This window comes from Strongylocentrotus purpuratus, unplaced genomic scaffold (genome assembly GCF_000002235.5).
Source record: "Strongylocentrotus purpuratus isolate Spur 01 unplaced genomic scaffold, Spur_5.0 spur5_scaffold_21, whole genome shotgun sequence".
In the NCBI taxonomy this organism is placed as follows: Eukaryota; Metazoa; Echinodermata; class Echinoidea; order Camarodonta; family Strongylocentrotidae; genus Strongylocentrotus; species Strongylocentrotus purpuratus.
This window is the reverse complement of record NW_022145607.1, coordinates 29,625,659-29,647,974: the sequence shown is the minus strand read 5'-3', so window position 1 is coordinate 29,647,974 and position 22,316 is coordinate 29,625,659. Positions and strand designations below refer to the sequence as shown.

General features: G+C 38.9%; 2 protein-coding genes across 2 annotated transcripts in view; one reads left to right on the top strand and one right to left on the bottom strand.

Moving 5' to 3' along the window:
- Positions 1 to 13,966, bottom strand: part of LOC577916 (tubulin alpha chain) — a 31,953-nt gene extending 17,987 nt beyond the window's left edge. Inside the window, exon 1 of the mRNA XM_003724808.3 lies at positions 13,714 to 13,966. Within this exon, the coding sequence (XP_003724856.2) occupies positions 13,714 to 13,716 (3 nt within the window). The 5' untranslated portion in view covers positions 13,717 to 13,966. The remainder of the gene's footprint in view (positions 1 to 13,713) is intronic.
- A 2,113-nt stretch (positions 13,967 to 16,079) lies between these two features.
- Positions 16,080 to 20,644, top strand: LOC579529 (cystatin-A2). The gene is made up of 3 exons (XM_779639.5): positions 16,080 to 16,417; positions 17,156 to 17,257; positions 19,282 to 20,644. Exons 1-3 carry the CDS (start codon positions 16,199 to 16,201, stop codon positions 19,399 to 19,401), a joined length of 441 nt encoding a protein of 146 aa, XP_784732.2. The 5' UTR covers positions 16,080 to 16,198; the 3' UTR covers positions 19,402 to 20,644.
- The last annotated feature ends 1,672 nt before the right edge of the window (positions 20,645 to 22,316 follow it).

Below are 22,316 nucleotides of genomic sequence, written 5' to 3'. Positions count from 1 at the left end.
ATATTTATTTAGGGTATCTTTCCTTTCTACTGACTTTCAGTACAAACCTGTATACTTTTTACACAAACATACTTAGATTTGTTTCTGTAAAATTATAGTAAGAAATGTTAAACGTTTAATTTATATAAACAGATGCCTTAGTAGACAATACAGAAGCTTGGAGATTACTATGGAAGACTTTGAACACGTAACATGAGACGCTAATATGAATAAGGAGTAAATGCTCAGAAATCGACAGAAACTATTCCTATAATGTGCGTCTATCAACAGCACATATCTTCACGTTTCTAAGATGGAATGCTAGCGCTTTAACATCGTTAACATGTGTAAAAGAGGCGGGTTGTTCACACACACAGTTAAAACGGTTCTGTCTTGTACGTGCGTAAAATCGGGGTTCTGCACTACCAATGTGAAAGGACTTGTCATGAACATGTGCAATAGAAGTGCTGCACACTACCATGCGCGATGGCTCAGTGAAAGAGCAGTGGTCTCGCAACCGGAAGGTCCCGGGTTCGAAACCAAGTCGGTGCGCTAGTGCCCTTTGGTAAGGCATTAATCCTCATTATATACCAAGTTCCTTATAGAGGACTTACAGCCGTCGGTTCTCTGGTTGCTTACTTACAATCATACACATGCCTTCTTAGCAGTCAGTTAATCAAGAAAAAAAACACACAAGCAAATCCGAGAGGGTCTGTCATGACCAAATGCAATATAGTATACGAAGATTGTGCACCATCAATGATAATGCCCTTCGTAAGTGAGCAGTCAAGCGTCCACTAATATACCAATGTAAACGGGTATGTCTTGAGTAGCGTACGCAATATAGGGGTTGAACGTCCTTGTTGTGAACGGGGCCTGTCTACGATGTGTGCAAGTAGAGAGGGTTGTGCACCGCCAATGTGAACGGGCCGGGCTTATTCGCAGGTTGTGTGTGTGTGTATTTGGGTTTTTACAGACGTGTATCAATCAGATATGATTATTTTCGTCTGGGGACCGACTTTTTTACGTCACCATCCGAAAGACGTGACTCAGTTTCGAACCTGCGTCCTCGGCTGAATCAGTTTGTAACTTCCACTGTTAGCTGGATTACAGGCGCACGCCACGGATACAAACTTTGTATCCATGCACGTATACGTCAATCAAAGATCAGGTATGGCGAACAGACACAACACCCCCGCCGAGAAAAGTGCAACCCGCATCTCAGCATCTCATATAGCGAAGGAATGAGTGGGAGAAACGTTACTTTGGACAACAGCATGAACAAAGGCAAGACGGAGGAGAGAAATTAAGAGCTGGAACTTGGTTTATGTGGTTACAGTTGCCAGACGTCTTGTGGAATTTTCACGCGGTCATTAAGACAAAGCCACAAAGTGTTTTAAAGAATTAATGAAGACGATTCCCAACGTAACGTTTGTATTTGGGAGTCATTATGGGTACAAGAGAGAGAGAGAGAGAGAGAGAGAGAAGTGTTGAGAAAGAGTGGACAGAGAGACAGAGAGAGGAGAGAGGAGAGGGGGGCAGACAAATAGAGAAACACACAAACACAGACAGACAAAGAGGGGAAATAGATTTTCATACAAACTGGCAGAAATTATGTAGGTGGGAAGACAGGACAGAAAGTTACAAAGAGGATAGATAATGCCCCCAAAATGGAGCAGGATCAAACAAACAAAAAAATTCCCTTTGAGTGAAAACACTAGTAGAAGAAGGGGCCAACATATTTGTTATGCCATTGCTTGTAAACAATGTACATGTAATACATCGCTGCTAATGAAGTCTCTTTACCGTTTTGAAACATTATTAATAAAATACAAGGGGAAAGGAAAGAAGGTGTACAAATGGGATTACAAAATACAGCTGTGCTACATTGGCGTCTATCTTCTTGTGCCTGTAAAGCATATACCCTTATTTTTTAAACATAGGCGTCTCCCCCCCCCCCCATTTTGACCGATTACCTTTGGAAGATAAACTCGGTTATAATAGCGCCCAAAGAATAAATGATAAGATTTCAGAAGAGTTTTTGAGACCATTGATGTATAAAATAAAAAAGGAGCGGACCTAATAAAGAACCTTGGGGGACGCCACTAAACGTCAATGTGAGTATAAATTGGACAGGACCTGTACACCACCCTCCCCCTAAACCCACCCCCCCCCCCCCCCCCCCCCCCCCCCTCAACAACCAAAAAAAAAGAATTAAGAACTTCAGAGATCATTGTTACATACTATTTCTGTATTATCTATTCCTATGGGATATGATGGGAGAGGGGATCTCGATATATAAAAAGTTTGGATTCCTTTTATGGTTTTCATTTGTGATGCTTTGCACTTACTGTGTTTTGCGAAGGTATGCTACAATCCCGTCTCTTTTTTTAAAGAGAGGCGCGCGTAAATAACATACCTGAGATACTGCACAAACAGTATGAGTGGGTAGTTTCCATACAGGGATTTGTGCATTTCAAATGAATGAAATAAGAGAATATAATTCTCTCTCTCTCTCTCTCTCTCTCTCTCTCTCTCTCTCCTCTCTCTCTCTCTCTCTCTCTCTCTCTCTTCATCATTTTCCCGCGTTGATTGATGAGAGTTCGCTGAGCCATGCTAGCGGTACACCGTGCCCATATTTGGAAGCGGCGAAGAATTATTACACCGGTGATATGAAAATAGTTTTTGTGAGACTACATAAACACCATCAGGCGGATAAAATTCCTTTTTACTCCCGCATCACTATGTATCATTCATTCATCCTTTCAGCTGTCAAAAAGAAAAGCCTTTGTTTTTTTCAAAGCTGTACCCCCTCCTTCTCATGTGTTTCTATCCATAAGCTGTCATCTGATTTTTCTTGTTATTCTGTCTGCTCACCTATTTTTAGATTTAGACAATATTTTATTCGGGTTTTTGTTTTACCATAGTTTGTCTCAGTTCACAAGCCTCTTACGTCAATACTTTTTAAACACTGATTTTCCTCTGTCTTTGTATCAGTTCCAATCATGGTAATTGCAATGGCTTTGCTACCCACTTCGTATCTTCACGACACATTATCCTCCATCTCTCACCCCCTCCCCTTTCCTTTCTCTCCTCTTCTCTATCATATACACTGCCTTTCGATATAATATATATTTCTCTCTCTCTCTCTCTCTCTCTCTCTCTCTCTCTCTCTCTCATTGTTTGGCTGTCTCTCTCTCTCTCTCTCTCTCTCTCTCTCTCTCTCTCTCCATCTCTTCCCTTTTCTCTCTTATACCTCTCTTTCTCTGTCTTAAAATTTATTGTTATGGTTATATTAGTCACACCGTCTCATTCCTTTCTTCTATTACTTGCCTGTTCACTATTTGTTCCGCTCTTTATGCCAACCCCCCCCCCTTCTCTCTCTCTCTCTCTCTCTCTCTCTCTCTCTCTCTCTCACTCTCTCTCTCTCTCTCTCTCTCTCTCTCTCTCTCTCTCTCTCTCTCTCTCTCATCTCTACTCAAGTTCGTCTACCATCCTCTTTCTTACTCCTTCTTTCTCTTGCTCCTTCACATACTAGTTTTTTATGCGGTTGATTTAATATATATCTTGAGCACTTTCCTTGCATTTAACATCAGTTTTACAGCATCAAATTTCATCTCCCTTTCGGCAAATTCATTAATTTTCATCTCAGTTTCCTTCAAATTCTTCACCATTTATAATCGTCACCGCTCTCTCTCTCTTAGTCACCAGGCATTATTGCGCCACATTCTCACCACATAATCTCACAAAGAAACACCTTTCATCGTTTTGCTCAATTAAAGATGAAGTTGAGTTCTGGTCATGCGATTGCATTGTGAAAGAAACGGTGTGAAATCGACCAGAAAAGGTTGATCATCTAGCATATAAGAATTTGTGCGTATTGCAAGGTTCTGGAATCATCAAAATGATAAGAAATTTGGCCAAGTCTTAGTAAAGTTACAAACACTGTACACAGAAAGATGTATATGGGACTACACGAACACGTAGCGTAAAAAACCTACCCCCGAGTTTTACGAGTTACATGACATATTTAGAATATAAAGCCATTTGAAGAGCCATGCTTTTCAGGGAACATGTCTTATCTGATGTTCTTCCACACTTGCATAATAAGAATGATAACGCTCACAAATTATTTTCCACCTCTTCCCAGAACTCAACCTTCTCTTTAAGGCTCATTTTTTTTAAGTCTCATCTCTTTCAAACTTTCCCCCTTGGTTGCCCAATTTCAAGATCAATTTCCCGTGGAAGTTATACAAGCATCTGTTCAACCGATCATGAAAACAACATTGAATTTCACCGTCTGAGCAGCGAATGATAAAACCGTATGTTCGCGCAAAGAGATATACATCTCAGTCTTTGGTTCGCGTAAACAACGTCTTTCTAATGGGACGTGGGCAAATATAACCACAGTTTGCGTACACATAATTCATGACTCTTTAAATTATTCATTCCTTCAGATAAAGGAGCTCAAAGATGTGCACACTCTATTGCTGTAACAAAATATTACGTCACAGCTTTTGAGAATCATGTTCATACAGGCACATATTCGCTTAGGGACTGGCGCCTCGTTTTGAATACCAACTTTCCAATTTTTTTTAGTGGTGTTTGCTCGCTTCGCTTTATCGCAACAATTTTGTTTCGTCATCCAAATAATACTAAATACCACTAAATATTATTGAAATTAAACATTGATTCAAGCTCGGGCACCTCGTAGCCTGAATATGGGAGGACTGTTGCCTGGAATATTGGTATATTTTCAAGATTATCGAGGGGGAGGGGAGGATGTGCAGTGTCGGTAATTAATTCATAATAATAATAATAATAATAATAATAGCTCGTTCTTATATAGCGCTTTACAGATAAGTATATTATTACCCCGGTCATTGGATTCAGGCTTACCCACACACAATGTACGTACATTCTCCACTCCCTGGGGAGCATTCCAGCCAGGCGTCATTTTTACATGCGCACACTTGCTAGCTTTCGCATCCTACCGGGTACCCATACGGAAGATCAGAAAATTCTGTTTTCACAAAACATCGCCAAATGATCAAGAATGATGCTTATACTAGAGAAATCGATACCACTTCCCTGCTTATAAATAGATAGTGTCATGTGAAACCGTTATCGAGTGTGATGATTGATGAGTTTGAGTATGCCTACTTTCTTTTAAACTCTCTTAACCAGTCAGTATATGCATTCCGAAGTTGTGTATTTAATTACATTCGACAAGTTAATATTGGGGTACACACTGAGTGGCATATCATGCGTCCGCCTATTCAAGGAGCGTTAGTACGATAAGGGACACCTTAAGTCGTCCCCTTCTCCCTTTCCCCTTTTCCCCTTTCTCGCGTTTTCTTTCTTTTCTTTCTTTCTTTATTTTCGATTATGGGGGGGGGGGGTGGAGAAGTGACTAGTAGTAGTAGTAGTAGTCGCTCTACACAGAGCAAATTTATGTTCATTTCTTTAAACATAATTTAAACAATGACAGACAATAATAAACGTGATGATATAGCAGAAATGAGAATTGAAATATCGTTGACATTGTCGTTTTAGTCATTGTAAAGCAAAATTATAATACAAGAAATGAAAAAACGAACCTACTTGAAAGGTGTAGGTTCGCACAATAATACTTAAACTGTATACATTTAAAGCTACGTACACTCAACGTCACCTTAACGTATGGATGTTCAATAATCATTTGATACGTTCATATCGGAATTCGTCTTGGAAATGGAATGTTTGACTGGGTTTGTGTGAATGGTCTCCACGAGTAACTATGATTCACGCTTTGTACATGTTATGCATACAACGATCACACTCAATATGGGCATGTTCATGATTATATAGAGGCGGATTCAGAATTCTGTAATCAAGAGGAGGGGCACTGTTCGAAAACAATTCTAACAAAAAAAAGACAAGCACAAGAAACAATGGATAGGCCTACACCATCGGCAATTAAACTAGAAGAATGGGCAAAATTAATTATAATTTTTCTTTAGTCTACATAATTCTATAAAAATAGCTGGTTTAAGCGGCCTCTCCATACATGATTGCTTTAAGAAACTAAAACCGCAGTTATGTTCACTTCATGATAATCTACAGTTGAAGCTCTTCATGCATGGCATCTAGCTAATTATAACCTCAGTCTATTTATCAGTTTTCCAGACGAGTCTGAAGCTATGTACCAGTGGCGGATCAAGGATTCTCTGGCCAAGTGAGAGAGAGAGAGGGGGGGGGGGGGGGGCTCAAATCAGGAAAGTCTGGGACAAGCAAGAAAAATGTGGGGGGGGGGGGGGGGGGGTCATCAGATTCCGAGGCGCTCATTATACTACGAAGTTCTCCGAAGAGGGTTGTCGCAATAATCATGTGCCTGCTCAGGTCGTTTGGGGGTCTTCTGTGGTCTTAATTTTCAGTAGGTACACAACATTAGGGGCAAATTGCTTTCTGTATATGCCCGTGCACTGAATGTTCGTTGATTTTGTTTTGCCCGCGGCACATGTTGGAAATGAAATAAATGTGAATATGAATATGACCACCCCCCCCCCTTCCACCCCGCCCCCGTCTGCCACTCTGTGTTATTTTGTAGGTTGATGCTATCGGTATATTCTTACTCAATTAGACGCACAGTATTGAATGTATATGAAGTGGGAATGTGGTCTGGTGGTTTTGGAAAGCGAAAACATTTTTATGAATAATTAATTACCAAGCGAAAGTAACTTGACCCACACTTGTGTGTTTTGTTTAAGTTTGGCGTACGTGCATACAGGTTCTAGAACTTGAAGTGGCACAAACGATGTTTTATCTTGAATAATATTAATGATGATGGTTTATACGATTCTTCCTCTCACTAATAGACCGGTTTAATAACATATTCAAATGTTTTGCATCCCTTTTTTAACAAAGGCCGTTCTGGACAACCTGAATGCTTGCCCGACTTTCAATGCAAACTAATAATTATAGAAGGTGCGAAAGCCTCTACTATGTAAACGGGTAAAGATTCGTCATAACATGGTAGCACAGAGTTTCGAAAAGTTAACGTATGGCAATTCCAATAGCCTATAATCACCCACTAAAATGTGCGAACATTACGTACACTGTCGCATTTTGTAATAAATATTGAAATTGCCTTTGAGTCGATGTTTAGGAAGTCTTTGCGATCGCAGATCTTGTAATCTCTTTCAATTACTGAAGTGAGCCGCTACTTTAAAACAAGATGGTCTAAAGATCGTTGAACTTCCCCTTACATGCCAATATACGTGGGGTTTCCGTGAATGGCCTTTTAAGAGCGATGGTCGAGGGGGTCTATACGGTGGCGTACTTTGTGGATCCGGTACTATGGGGGCATGGCCCTGGGAAGCGGGGGTGCTGGGGGTGCTGCAACACCCCCGGAATTTTTCCAGGGGGGGGGGGGCACAGCACCCCCTGCAATTTTGTTTGGTATGATATATTCAATCATCATTATATGCTTCATGTACAAAATTGTCACACAGCCGTCAGCCACGAATGAAGATTAGAAAGAAAAAAATTATAACGTTTCTTTCACAAAATCCTATAGAATGTATCCCTAGAAGAGAATTTTTTTATTTTTTTAAAATAATAAAATTTTAAAAAAAATAAAAAAAAATAAAAAAATTGTCCTAATTGGGGACCCAAAACGACAGACCTCCCGCCCCCCCCCCCCCAATACCGATGGACCAAATTTTCAAATTATTCGACACAAAAAAAAAAATGTCCTCTTACCCCCCCCCCCCCCCCCCTTAACTATTAGATAGGGGAGGGGCGCGTGCCCCCGTACCCCTATCACTACACCGCTGACGAGATGGATTGGTATCTGTCTACATACTTATCCCGTAACACACCCGTACTGTTTACCATGTCTGATGATAGCATCTTGAAACCACGTGGACTCACGGTCACTCATAGACACGATGACCTCATAATGAGGTCATTAAGGAAATAGACATTGATAATCATGATGATGTAGGCAGAGATATATTATGACTCTCGTGTTAGAAAGAGAGAAGATGAGAGCAAATTAGAAGAAGGAATAAATGAATATTGAAGAATGAGAATTCATAATTCAGAATTATGTTTGTTTTTCCCTTTTTTTCAAATACACACTACTTTTCGAGATGCTTTTTGTGCCAAAGTATAAACATTATGCAACATGATATCATAAACATGTATAACTCAGCTTCTGCCTCTCTCCATTTGTTTATAATATACAAGTCATGATTTTTCTTTTAAACAATAGTACACCATTATGGGATTAAACAGAAAACTGAAAATAGTTAAATGAAGGAAAAGCAGCAGAAGAACTTTAATTAATACAGAAGCAGAAGATTAAGAAGAAACCAATCTGAAAGATGAAGAAGAATTAACGAACCATGATGGCAACTACTTTTGAGAAATCAAGCTAAGGTAATTTCAATGGCCTTGTAAGTCACATTGAGAAATTTGCGAACGTGACAATGACATAATTACGTACGGTAATCCAAACATGATTTTTATGGGACATACATTAAGGTGTTGAAATTTATCTTGAGTTCATTTTTCGAAAAATTTTGCGATCTTGTTAACGGCAAACAAGGGTGATAATAAGAGAAGAGAAGCAAAACCGAACGGGAAAAAAAGAGAAAGAGAAAGAGAAAGAAAGTAGAAGAATGATTGCAATTAATCAAGCTTAGTGGTTCGATCAGTCAGGTCATGGGTTCGAGACCCCAGTCTGATTTCTCGCGTGTCATTGGCTAACGTCTGCAGATTGCAAATCATGAAAAATAAATGAGTTGCTTTTTAAACGACTTTTACTGCAAAACCTATTAAAGAAGAAGACTTTGTTCATAATTTATTCGAGTTCAAAAGCGGAATGATTGTAAGTCCAAGCATTATTGGCAGGCTCTCAGGGGGTTACCCCCTTTTCCATTTTAACACAGATGCTCATCCCAACTGAAAGAAACGGGACAAAGGGGGCATGTTGAGGGGGCAAAAGAAAACTGTCAAAGCGTGGAATTATTCCGCATGTAAGATCAATTAGGTGAGACGAACGAGTGAGTCACTCGACCTGCCACGACCGTACCCGGCGCAAACTCCGTACTGATTTCGTCGCCTTGTGCAAAACCAAGGGCGTAAATTCAGGGGGAAGATGGGGTATACATCCTGCATCCCCCCACATACTTCTGAGGGACTCGGAGCGTGTTGGTCTGTATAAGATACATCCCACTTTTCAAGGGGGCGGTTTTGAAGTTGTATCAGTTGTTGAAAAATTTGGCAATTTATAATAATAATTACAGTGCTTATATAGCGCCTAACACTTACTTTGTCAGAAGTCTCTAAGCGCTCTACAATAATGCAGCATAATTACCCTGGCTTTAGCAGTGCAGCTGTTACGCGCGCTGCGTTTCAAGGAATAAATTCCTACCAGGTACCCATTTACTTCACCTGGGTGGAGTGTGGCAAATGTAGATCAATGTCTTGCCAAAGGACATTAGTGCAGCGGCGGGACTCGAACCGCGGACCTTGTGATCGACAGTCCGGCGACGTATCCACTTGACCACAACACCTCCTTTAAAGATACCATGTCCCTTTTGCAGCCAACCTTAAATTATGTAGAAGTTGCAGGAATTATAAATATTTCATGTATGTCCTATCTGTGAAATTTAAACGTTAGCAGTGTCCTAATATTCAAATTATGCAAGGAAACCCGTTTAATTGCTAGACTTCACTGTCAGACACTATTGTCAGTATTGAGTGACTGACTGGCTTTTTCTTCTTCTTTGGTAATAACATACATAAAATGAGCTGTAAAGGATTTGTCTACATCATTAACCCACTTCTTGAAATGGCCAGAATTAAACTGATTGAATCTTTGCGCAGCATAATGTACGACCATGCGGTACAATGGTCTGAAAATCAAGACTATTATTTATTGGCTCTATAGCTCCTAAGTCGATTTGACAACTAATAGTCGTTATTTTTCTACTTAAAGACATTTTCAAGCCCCATTTTCTTAAGGGGAGTTCTAAATAAGTATTATCTTTCAAATGCCATTGAAATGTAACCTTTTCATTTTTTTGGCCTGCAAAAGGGACATAGTATCTTTAATGACTCTTATGAGTCGTGAACATTTCTGTTTCTAAATGCTAGCTGTTACGCCATACTCATTATCATAATAAGTTTTTAACGTTCTAAATGGGGCCGATGTTGTTCTTGTTGATTTTCTTTTTCTTCATTTCGTTTTCTTTTGGTTTTGGTTGTCGTTTGTTGTTATTTTCTCAACAAATTTAGCATCCATCATGTCCATGGCCATTATGTTCGCGCGAGAAATCTCGCCCTCTGATTTAGATTCCCCCCCCCCCCCCCCCCTCGTCCTCCTCGTCCTCCTCCTCCTCCTCCTCCTTCTCGGATTTACGCCACTCGTGCGAACCATGTGCTGAGGAGGAGAGATCCTGAAGGAATAATGGTGCATGAATGAATGGGTGCAATGTTCTCAGACAAGACGTTGCTGAGATGCTGAGTGGTGCACATGCATGATGCGGTGTGAGGTGAAATTTACATAGAGGGAAGAAAAGGAAAATGTCGATTGCATCCGCTTTGTGACATGCATGGAAAGCATCACTAAGTCTTAGTCATTGGACGGTATCTATGAATGATTAGACTGGAATGTTACAAGGGCATTTCCGAATTTCGTGAAGTTAATTTGCAACATGGAGGGAATGGAGGGAAATAGTCAGTGGCGAAGATACGGGGGATGGGGGGGGGGGTCACTTCCTCTTGGAAATCAAGGCGAAAAGAGAGAGGTCAACATAATGACTTTTTTTATTTGTTAAGGGGGAGAACGGGAATGTTTACGAAGATTAAACGAACTCCTCCATCACCCCTAATGTCCAACCAATTATCTTATTATTTCGCATTTAATTGATTCACCGAGTAAGAGATGACCCACCCCCTCCATTATTCTACCTGTTTTATTATCATTATCTTCTAATTCACAAAAAGTCATGTTCTGAAGTCTTCTTCTAATAATCTATAGTGTCATGATTATTTTGATAATAGTTGACATTTGCTTTAACACTTATGAATAGGCCTACTTCCTTATGTAAACTTTTGAACGCACGCTTTATCCTCTATATCTTGTTTCGAATTCTGTCGTCGTTTTAAGTTGGCCGGAGCATCCTGTACCCATCCCAAGGTTCCCATCTTCATCTTTCTAACATTCTCCCTTTAATGTAACCCCCCCCCCCTCCCTTTCCTGGCCCCATGTCTCGTGGTTCTATATTAGTCATTCGTGCCCAACTCATCCATTATTGTGAGATGCAACATGTTCCCATTGCGTTCACAGCCAAGACCACATACATTATTCCGCCTCGTGCAGGCACATTAGTGAACGTGCCCAAGGCCCTGATCAATCGTTAATGATGACGCCGCGTTGTTAGAGTCAGAAAGGGAATTAAGTCCATCTAAAAGTGGACGCGTGTTAAACGCCCTTCTGGCTCTATTCAGATGAGAGACAGAAATTAAGCTGGAATCCGTGATGACTCAAATACGCCAATGGGGCTTGGTTTAGTTTTGATAAAATTAATGGAGCTTGGTTTAGTTTTTATAAATCTTTGTGTAAATCACTATTGTCCATTGTAGTGTCTGAAGAAGGGAGCAAGAGGCAGTTTGTGTAAAAATTTTAATCCAGTTAAATTATTTGTAATGTTTGAAAACGCACATAACAAAGTAATCTATGAAATACGGGGTATGATTCCATAGTTGGAAACTTATGAAAATGATGTAATTTTGGGGTGGGGACAGATAATTATTCCCCCCCCCCCTTCCATACGATGGCGAAAAATGAAGGTGCAGCGAGAGAAAAGCAAGCGGAGAAGAGGGGGATGGGAAAAGCATCGTGAAAAGAAGACGACTCGACCCTCTCCCATATACTAACTTCACTTTATGTAGCCGAGCTTGCTTTGCCATATTTTGTCAATCTCATATTTCCGCCCCCAACCCAAGTCCCAACAGTGCCCCATCCATGGGGGGACGCACGCTACACCACTGTCATTGCCTTATACTGTAGGTCTATGTTGCCCATCAAGCGCATGCAAGACGACTGTGCAAAAACATTTGCAGACGTCAATATTTGAATATAATCCCGTTATTGATAAACAGATTAGCGTGACACGATTGACCCATCGACTGACTCAAGGGCGGATCCAGGGTGGGGCGGGGGTGGGGACGTGTTCTCCTCCCTTGTAAGCCCACATAACTATTAAACTATACGCAAACAAGAGTGTGTCCCTGTCAAGTGTGTTCTCCTGCCACCTTTCAAATTGTCAACCTATATAAAAGGCACTGGAAAATTGGATTACTTTTTTTGTAACTTACAATTTTTTGGAAAAGTACACCCCCCCCCCTTCCCCCCCCCCCCCCACCATCTTACATAATCCAGGATCTGCCCCTAAACTCATAAGTGGAGGTCTGCATCATTACGCATGTCACTTTGTATGGTCTAACATATAAACTGACCGCACACTTATTACAAGCGTCAATATTTGGATATAATCCCGTTATAAAATAAATAGATCGGATAACAAGCCAATAAGGCTAGTACACCCGCATGCTCAGTGTCCAAACTATCGTCCCATCCCGAGTTTTGTTTACTGAAAAATTGAAAGACGATTTTTTTTTTTTCTTTCTGAAAACATCCTGTTCACACCCATTTCCGCAGTCACTGGCATTCGCGCTTCCAGGGGCGTTGGAGCATGTGCCCCTTTCCCCCAATAAATTAAAAGTTATAGCATACGGTACGAACCAAAATGTGCCCCAAACTATGTTTCCTTTTCCCTTGTCATTCTTTTTCTTATTTTTTCGTTGAATAGCCACAAAAACACAAGGCAGTATACCATGCTAGGGGTTGTTAATTTCTTCTGCTGGTATATTTAAAGTGGCGTAGAAACCGGGTGGCACAAGGGGTAAGTGCCCCCGGCCGCCCTGTCGTATGGTGAAAAGGAAAAATAAAAGTAAAGATGATGACGGTGATCCCTTTCCTATCCTACACTACCCTACCCTGGCCTTTTAATTGATTTCGCGTTTCATTCAAAGACCTTCCCCATGATGTGAGTGCCCCCCTCCCCTCACCCCTCACCCCCTCCCCCGAATGGCTTTATCAACGCTACGCCACTGTATGAATGGATTGTTATTTCCTCCTGTTGATATACATTATTATAAGAGATGCTTTTCAACACAATACAGTGTAGTAGGCTGATGTTATAAGATTATGAGAGTCGGATTACAGCGATCAATACAATGCACAGAGTTCATACTGAAATATGGTTGATACTCGATAGCTTTATAAAAAAAACATATTTACAAGTATCTCCTCATCCTAATCTCATTATCTATCTCTCTCTCTCTCTCTCTCTCTCTCTCTCCCTCCTCTCTCTCTCCCTCTCTCTCTCTCTTTCTCTCTCTCTTTCTTTATCTACCTCTCTCTTTCTCTTTCTCGCTCTATATCATTGCCCCTCTTTAAAATCACGCTCCATTTTGAATCTTATGTAAACTATATTAATCTATTATTAAGGAAGAGAGCTTACAAGTTACCACCCCTCCCACTCTCACTGTCTCAGCAGTCTGCTGAATATGATTTGTGATATTTTGAGAAGAAAAATCGTTAAAATCTAGTTTGCCCTAAAATGAAAGGACTTTTGGTGAAAGGCAGTTACTGTGACAAGAGGGTACGGTACTCACCATTATTGCAGATATTTAAGGCAAAGTAGTTTGGCAAAGAAAAAGATTCACAAGTCTCCAATCAATCGGCAATGTATATAAAATAGGCCTGATCGGTTGAGCTGGATAGAGTTCGAATTGAATTTGTCTTTTGAAGATGGTCTTGAAGTATTATTAAAGAATGTGCTGAGATGGAATTAAGTATAGATTCTGCTCTCAAGCTTCTGTTCCGTGGCTGTTTCAAAGTACTGCGACGGACGGCGAAAGAATGGAGAGGTTTAGCACTGGTTGCAGCTTTATATACCACCGCAACTTCAGCGCATGGAGAAGCCAAGTCGTTAGAGGGAATGGTCATGCAATTGCAAACTGGGAAATAAACTTCTTCGGGAATGTTTGAGTATAGTATGTTATGTGGCGGATCCAGGAGACACATGGGCATGTGCCCCCCCCCCAACCGAATCAAGTAAGGGCATAATATCATAATAATTATTGCACATGCAGATTTTAAAGTAAATTTTGTATACACATCTCCCCCCCCCCCCTCCTCTTCGTTTGTAAAATAATTCTCATACTTTCCTTGATTCACCATGCAATGTCAATGGATGAATAAAGCATTGTGATATTTCAGATTCATTAAAATGATCACGTAAATGAAATATATGGATACACTGACCACGGCAAACACGTTTTTATCAATATTGTATTATGATTGTTTTAATTCATATTTGGAATACGGGAGCATTTCTCTGTAATCAGGTAATATTCATACTGTAATGTTTTTCCACAAAGGAATAAATGAATTAAAAGGAGGTTCACATATTATTCTATTTCTATATTTGTTTGCCTGAGAGAAACTCGACTTTCTCTTTAACTGGTAATGAGGCATGCCAAGCAAGTACATAGTCCTCCGTCGATGACTAGTCAAGCAATATGAAACCATATTAATGAATAATACGTCAGATATGGGTTCTCAGTACAACGGCCATACTTTCACTTTCGACTGAAACTAAGCCCTCTCTCTCTCTCTCTCTCTCTCTCTCTCTCTCTCTCTCTCTCTCTCTCTCTCTCTTCACCAAGTCTATCCGCCCTTTTTTCTCTCTTCTCCATTCTCTCTTGTAATGTTCAAGTTTAAGTCTCTCTATCTCTGTCTAGCTATACCTTTCTCTCTCTCTCTCTCTCTCTCTCTCTCTCTCTCTCTCTCTCTCTCTCTCTCTCTCTCATAGAGACCACCCCACACAATGAAACACACACACACACATAAACACATAGGCAATGATGGTTACGAAATACTTTGTACAAAGTATATTAAACTGAAATGGTATTGCCAAAAAATGATGCAAGATTTGTGTTCTTTCTTTCTGCATGTTGTATAGTTACACTTCCGACACCACAGCTAAAATGTTCAGGCCAATTTGCCCTATAGACATATACAGACTATACTTGTAGGATATTTTCAGAAAAAGATAGAGTGCAGTGAACTTTACAATTTTTTTATTCATGATATTTGTTTCTTATGAATTTATTTATGTAAGTTCACAATTATTATTCTTATGTTACGGTGTGCAGTTTGTTTTTTATCAAGGCTGCAAATATTTTGCAGAGCCCTCAGGGATAGCAGTTTGAGGCAATTAACGCTGCTGAAATAAAATTGTAAATATTAAATGAATGAATGAATAACAGTGAATTCAAAATTCATAAATACACAAATAGCTATATAAATAAGCAAATTAATAGATAAATACATAGGCCTACATGAATGGATAAATCTAAACATTCTTAATACGAAACAATAAAACATTACGTATTTTCTGTTTGTTTGTGTTAATTTTTTTATTTTTCTGCTCAAATTGTTTTTCTTGATTCAGTTTTTTAAAATTTTAATCTGACCCTCAAAGCTTGAAAACTCAGCGATCAGAATAGGCTTATACGATCTTTTTCTGAGATATTCTCAGGTTATTGTGTCATCGTGTGTAATTTGGGCCGAAGACTGTGACTGATCGACCTAACATATTGAACCCATCTGTCATAATTGTCTGTGAGCAATTTTCATTAGAAATATCTCTGTGGCAATTTTCACTCTTCACTAGCTAGCTGTGGGTATGGTTCTTGCAAACGCCCTCACCCGTATTTTGCTAGCCTCGATGACAAGTGTAACTGTTAGTGAACCGAGTTTCGGATATATAAATGTATTTTCAGTCATTTTCAGTTTGCTAAAAAATAGTATGTGTGGTGGGAAATACTATGAAAGTAAATTATTTTAATAATATTCACAAACATTGAATTATTAGAAAATCAGAGCATTTGTGTCTTGCCAAATACACACGTTTGATAATCTCCCACGAATAGGACAAAGGCTAGCTTCATGCGCTAATGGTCAGGTGACATATGTTTAGAACTGGAAAACAAACAAGTCGTTCGAAGTCGAAGTAAAGAGACAACGAGAAGCGAAAATTCAACAGCCACGTTCAACGTTTCATTCGGAATTTCAGTGAAGGATATTTGTGCGATGACCACCGTAACGAACAAGTCTTTCTTTCTGTCTTCTTTCTATCGCGTCAAAGCGAACGACCTGGTGTTGTTCAGTATTCTTTTGCTGGGAATCGTCGGAACAGCCATGGCGCACCAAAAACGAGTCGGTGGGATGACAGGCGTCAAGTCTTTCCAAGATGCAGATGCCGGGATTAGTGCTGAAGATCGAACGCAGATTGAGGGATTCCTTAAGAAAGTGAGTGTATGAAGTTAGAACATAGTTTAGCTTGTAAACCTCTTACGATCATGCAACCAAGATATATAATTTACAACCAAGTGTTCATAATATTACCATTTTACCATGATTTCTATTCAAATTGTTAGTTACTTCAAGTTCAAGTAGAATAGACAGAAAGCTTCAGAAGTTCAGTCTCTAACATTAACAGTTGTTCTTCTGCTGACTGTCTGGCTAAGTTATATCGCCTCTATCTATGCAGAGATAAAGTATATCATTTGGGTTAGCGAGGCACGAGAGGGGAGGTTACACATTGCAGTGAGTGCTCATCAAGTGATTAAGGTCTCATGCTTATTATTATATTAGGGCCTTGATTATTGTTTGTCATGTCCACATAGCTCATAGACGATGTGAAAGATGTGACGCCATTTCAGCAATTTGCCCATTATCTGGTCGTCTCACGTCTTCAGACCAAATTTGAGAACACGTTCATCCATGACTTGAGGTTTGTCAGAAAACTAGTACCCCGTCTTCAAAATAACGTCATCTTGCTATATCGCAGCTTCATCGTGTACAGAACGGGCGTCGACTAAAAATAAAAAGGGTACTTAATAATCTGTAAAGTAGTGAGTAGGACAGGTTGACTGCAGCCAATTCTCATCGTTAGAGGACGGGAATAGCATCCTCGTCCACACAAACGAAAAGGCCTTAATTAGTATGTAAATAAATTATAACTTTAACATTGTTTTTCTTCTTTAGGTACGTGGAGAGGCAGAGGAAGCAGCAGGAAGGAAATTTGCATCCCTGAAGCCTTTGGAATATGCAACCCAACTTGTCAATGGAATCAACTACTTCATCAAGGTTTGTAGGGAGATTTTAAAGAGCACATTAATAGACCTAATTGACTAGTTATTATTCTTTCATAAAAATTCTATGGTGGTGAATGAGAAACAAATTACTGTTCAGCAGGTGATATTGCAAATGCATCCTTCAGATTTTAAACAACTTGTTTTTTTCGGCCATAAATAATGGCAATATCAATATAGCTTATATACATGTATGGAACTCTTTATGTTAAGTTAGAGGCTCAACTACTGAAATTTTACAGAGAAGTAGCAAGGAGTATTCATGTTCACTGCACTAATCACAATTTAAAGGTAAAGACCAGTTATGGTCATGCGATTGCATTGTGAAAGAAACGTTGTGGAATCGGTCAGAAAAGGTTGATCATCTAGCATATAAGTATTGGTGTGTACTGCAAGGTTCTGGAATCATCAAAATGATAAGAAATTTGGCCAAGTCTTTGTAAAGTTTCAAGCACTGTACACAAAAAGATGTATATGGGACTATACGTACACTTGCGCGACACATGCGTTTATCTCTCACAGACCATGGATAAACTAATTTACCAAATATATCAATTAGTAGGCGGTTTCCCGGCAAATTTGTTATCATCATGTATTAGTCAAAACATATTCTTTCACATGATTGGTAATAAGAGCTTCCATTTCATTTTTTGAAATTGGGGCGTTTCAAATACTGGTCTTTACCTTTAAGGAGAATATAAGACGTTTTAAAAAAAAAGGTTAAATTTCCCTTTGCCCGACCTACCCAAAAATCTACAGTCGGCTTTTAAAAGAGGTTTTTTCTTTTTTTTACTGATTTTTTGAAGAAGAAAAAAATCATATTAAAGCCTGTCTGTGATACTTTGGTCAGGATGGATTAGACCACCCAGCGTGGTCACTGACAGGTGGTTATCTCATCAATTCAGCTCTCAATTAACATAAGAAAAAGAAGATCATGGGGGACCAACGGGCACCATTTAGGCATTGTTTTCTATATAGAGGGAGCAAGTAGCTACAAATAGTACAGTGGGGCTTTAAAGCATTATAAACTGATGAATATCAGCCCAAAGAGGGAGAAAAAAGGAAGAAAAAAAAATTCTGACCGACCGACCCATGTTTTGGCACCTAAAAGGGCAATACAACATATTTTTTTAGGCCTTAGTACCACTGTTCACTATCTTCCATTTTTTTTTTTTTGGGGGGGGGGGGGGGGACGAGGGTGTTTATTTCCATCTGCCTAATACCATTGAGTACCAATTATGATAGCCAGATTTGTGTGCTATAAATTCAGAATAGTAATAATGAATTTAAGAAGAAGAAAAAGAAGATTAGTTGTAAAGTCATTACTAATTATATTGATTACCCTATTGTTATCATATATTATTACATTGTTATTATAATTATGATCATTGTTATTATCATTAACATTATCATCATCATTATCATCATCATCATCATCCTCACCATTACCCTTATTATTAGTCAACATTTTTCATCATTATTAGTAGCAGTAATTTAGAAGGTCTAGAATGATTTACACATGTACTGTGATTTACCGTTTTCATTCTTTATCACCCCTCCCCCTCTCTCTCTCTCTCTCTCTCTCTCTCTCTTTTCCTCTGTATCTCTCTCTCCTCCCTCCCTCTTTCTCTCCATTTCCCCCTCTCTCTCTCTCTCTTTTCCTCTGTATCTCTCTCTCCTCCCTCCCTCTTTCTCTCCATTTCCCTCTCTCTCTCTCTCTCTCTTTCCTTCTCCCTCTCTCTTTCCTTCTCTCTCCCTCTCTCCTCTCTCCCTTTCTCTCTCTCCTCCCCCTCTCTGTCATTCTTTCTCCTTCTCTCTCCCTCTCTCTCTCCCCACTCTCTCTCTTTCTCTCCCTCTCTCTCTCTCCCTCTCTCTTTCCTTCTCTCTCCCTCTCTCCTCCCCCTCTCTGTCATTCTCTTTCTCCTCCCCTTTCTCTCTCTCTCTCTCTCTCCCCCCCCCTCTCCCCCCCCCCCTCTCTCTCCCCCCCCCCCCCCCCCCCTCTCTCCTCTCTCTCCCCAGGCCTCCACCGGTGATGGAAAATACGTCTTCCTTCGTCTCTACAAGCCATTCCAGGGAGAGATAACCTTCAACAAACTCCAAGATGACAAGACAGAGGCGGATCATTTGACATATTTCTAGATTCTGAATACGTTGTTAAATACCCGGACACCTCAAACTTGCCTGAATCATTGATAACTATACCCTTGCAAACAAAAAGAAAAGTTTCCTTCTAAAATTCTCTGGTAAACTGATTTAAAACTCAAATTGACAAAAGCCACTTAAGTATTTAAACTGAGATCTGCATTCTATTTCATAACTTTGATATTTCATTTTCTGTAAGACATTCAGAAGGATAAGACCGAAAAAGTTCTTTTGGCATACATATATATATCTAAATTTTAAATATCTAGAAACATCAAACTACGTGTATAAAATTGTCCTTGATGGATTGAGACTCTATCATCAAAATAACAACATTTCCTTCTAGTATATATTTCTTTCATCTATGCTATCTGTAATTGACAAAGAGTATTTAAAGCTGGAATCTGAGTCATAATTTAATATAATCAATTTCCTTAAGGCTTATGAAATGTTGGTATGCTTTCAAATATATTTTTAAATCCAGAATGGCACTAGGCTACTTGCATGCATTTATTTATTCTTTTGTGTGTGGGGGGAGAGGCAGCTGGGCACATAACACAGCATTGTGTATGCTGTCGAAAATGTGTAGAATTTATCCTTATAACTGTAAGTTTCAATGGACACCTATTTTTTACTTGCTGAACCAAATATATCATGAAATGAAACTGAAAGTCTCAAAATATGTCATAGCAAAGTGTGCTACATGTTAATACTTTAACCTTCAATCATTACACACAACTAGAGTCGATACAAGAACAATATTATATGAACAGTATGCAGTTAAATCTAAACCGAACGTTTCCAATCCATTACATCTATTTATATGGCTCCTTAGTCCTTATGTAAAGTTTGGAATCATAAAGCAATAGACTGTTTTCAAAGATACTTAATCAGATTACCGTAGTCTGTCTCTGTTGTGTAGAAAAAAGTACCAATATGTAATTAAGCTTATGTATAGAATGAATCAATATGCAATACATGTAGATCAATGCATGATAAATTAAAAAACATCAGATTTCTATGTATTTTCTACTCTTTCATACTATTTTCACCATCTATGTATTATATTAGACATGTGATTGGTCAATTGAACAGAATGATTCATTCATTGTCAGATGTATTAATTGTTGTAATTTAGTTATGTTATTAGCGTGAAAAAAAAAAATTGTTTTCAGTTTTAAATGTATAGAATCTTCTTATATGGATACAATAAAACCAATTTCAACTTTAATGCAAAATATTGCGTTTTTTTTAAATGAAGTTTCTTGCCTGTGTCGCTTCATGTATTTTATTGAAATGCAAGAATGAATATTGAAAACTAACCATTGTTAAATGCTTATGTTATCTGGGTCAAGGAGTCAAGGAAAATGCAGCTTAAAGGCATCGTTTAACAATGTTAAAGGCCCTACGTGTTATCAGTGTCTGTGATATGGTGTAATATTGAAGCCCTGAAGCGCAATATATAGTGTAGCACAAAGTATTCCTTTCCTCAGTTGGTGCCTAGTGTTTTGTGCAAAAATGCAAGTGTAGCAAACGAGTGACTGTGTAGAGGGTCAAAGAAAGCAACCAGTGTTGAAACTATCTCAATATCTGGTTGGACTTCCCCTTTAAAGATAAAGTTTAGTTCTGGTCATGCGATTGCATTGTGAAAGGAACGTTGTGGAATCGATCAGAAAAGGTTGACCATTTAGTATTGGTGTGTACTGCAAGGTTCTAGAATCATCAAAATTATAAGAGATTTGGCCCAGTCTTGGTAAAGTTACAAGCACTGCACATAGAAAGATGTATATGGGACTACACTAACATGTGGCATAAAAATCTGTCCTGATTTGTATGCTGTTACATGCCATATTTAGCATATGAAGGCATTTGAAGAGCCATACTTTTCAGGGAACATGTTCTATCTAATGTTCTTCCACACTTGCTTAATAACAATAATGATAAAATTATTTTTCACCTCTTCCCAGAACTAAACCTTCTCTTTAAGCACAATTTATGAAGTTTATATGAACACTATAAAATAAATGCACATAAACGGACAAGAGACATGTAAATCAGTAATGTACAATACAAGGTAATTTTTATTCAGACCCAGAATCCGGTTTGATTTTCATTACAAAAACATGGGGTCATGATACAAATAGGATACACATAGCACAGCACAGGATACACTTTTCTTCATTTCAAGGTTGTCTAGCAAGAGTTTCTCTACAAAGTGAATTGTGGTTTGCTCACAATACCCAACTTTGTAGAATACCCATTTCTAAGTGTATAAATCTTTTTTGCAAGGGAAGCATTCAAATGGCTACTTAGCCACCAGCCTTATTTGAGATTTTTTGTAGGTACCTTCTTCGGGAGTTGGGAGAGTAAAGAGTTTGGTTTAGGTGAAGATTTTACTTGGTGAATTTCTCTTTGGGGAGGGGAGGCGGTCATCTAAAATCATTAAATATAATTATGAAAGATCTCTCAACTTTGGAAAGTCAAGCCTGCCTTTTGTAATATTCCATTATGTTTGCTATTAGGGAGGGGGGTGTACATAACTAGTGTTGAATTCCCCCATTTCCCCCAAAAGACACATGAATTAAATAAAATACTGCACCGTCATTTATTTCCATGAATGCCTCAAGTCCCTTTGCTCGCCGAATATACACATTTTGAATTTTGCTTAAATTCTGATTAAATCAATTAAAATGAATACATAATTATGCTTTCCTGGGAATTCCTGCAGCATTGTACTTATGATCATAATAGTTAATCTTTATCCTCTATCACCTTGTATATAAATGAGACCTTTTCTAAGGTAGAATGCTGCATACTCTGTTATCATCATTATTTGCCTAAGGCTAGCATCAAACATGTACGTTTCAAAAGGTACTTACTAACTGTTATATTATTTCTCATCATTTTTTCAT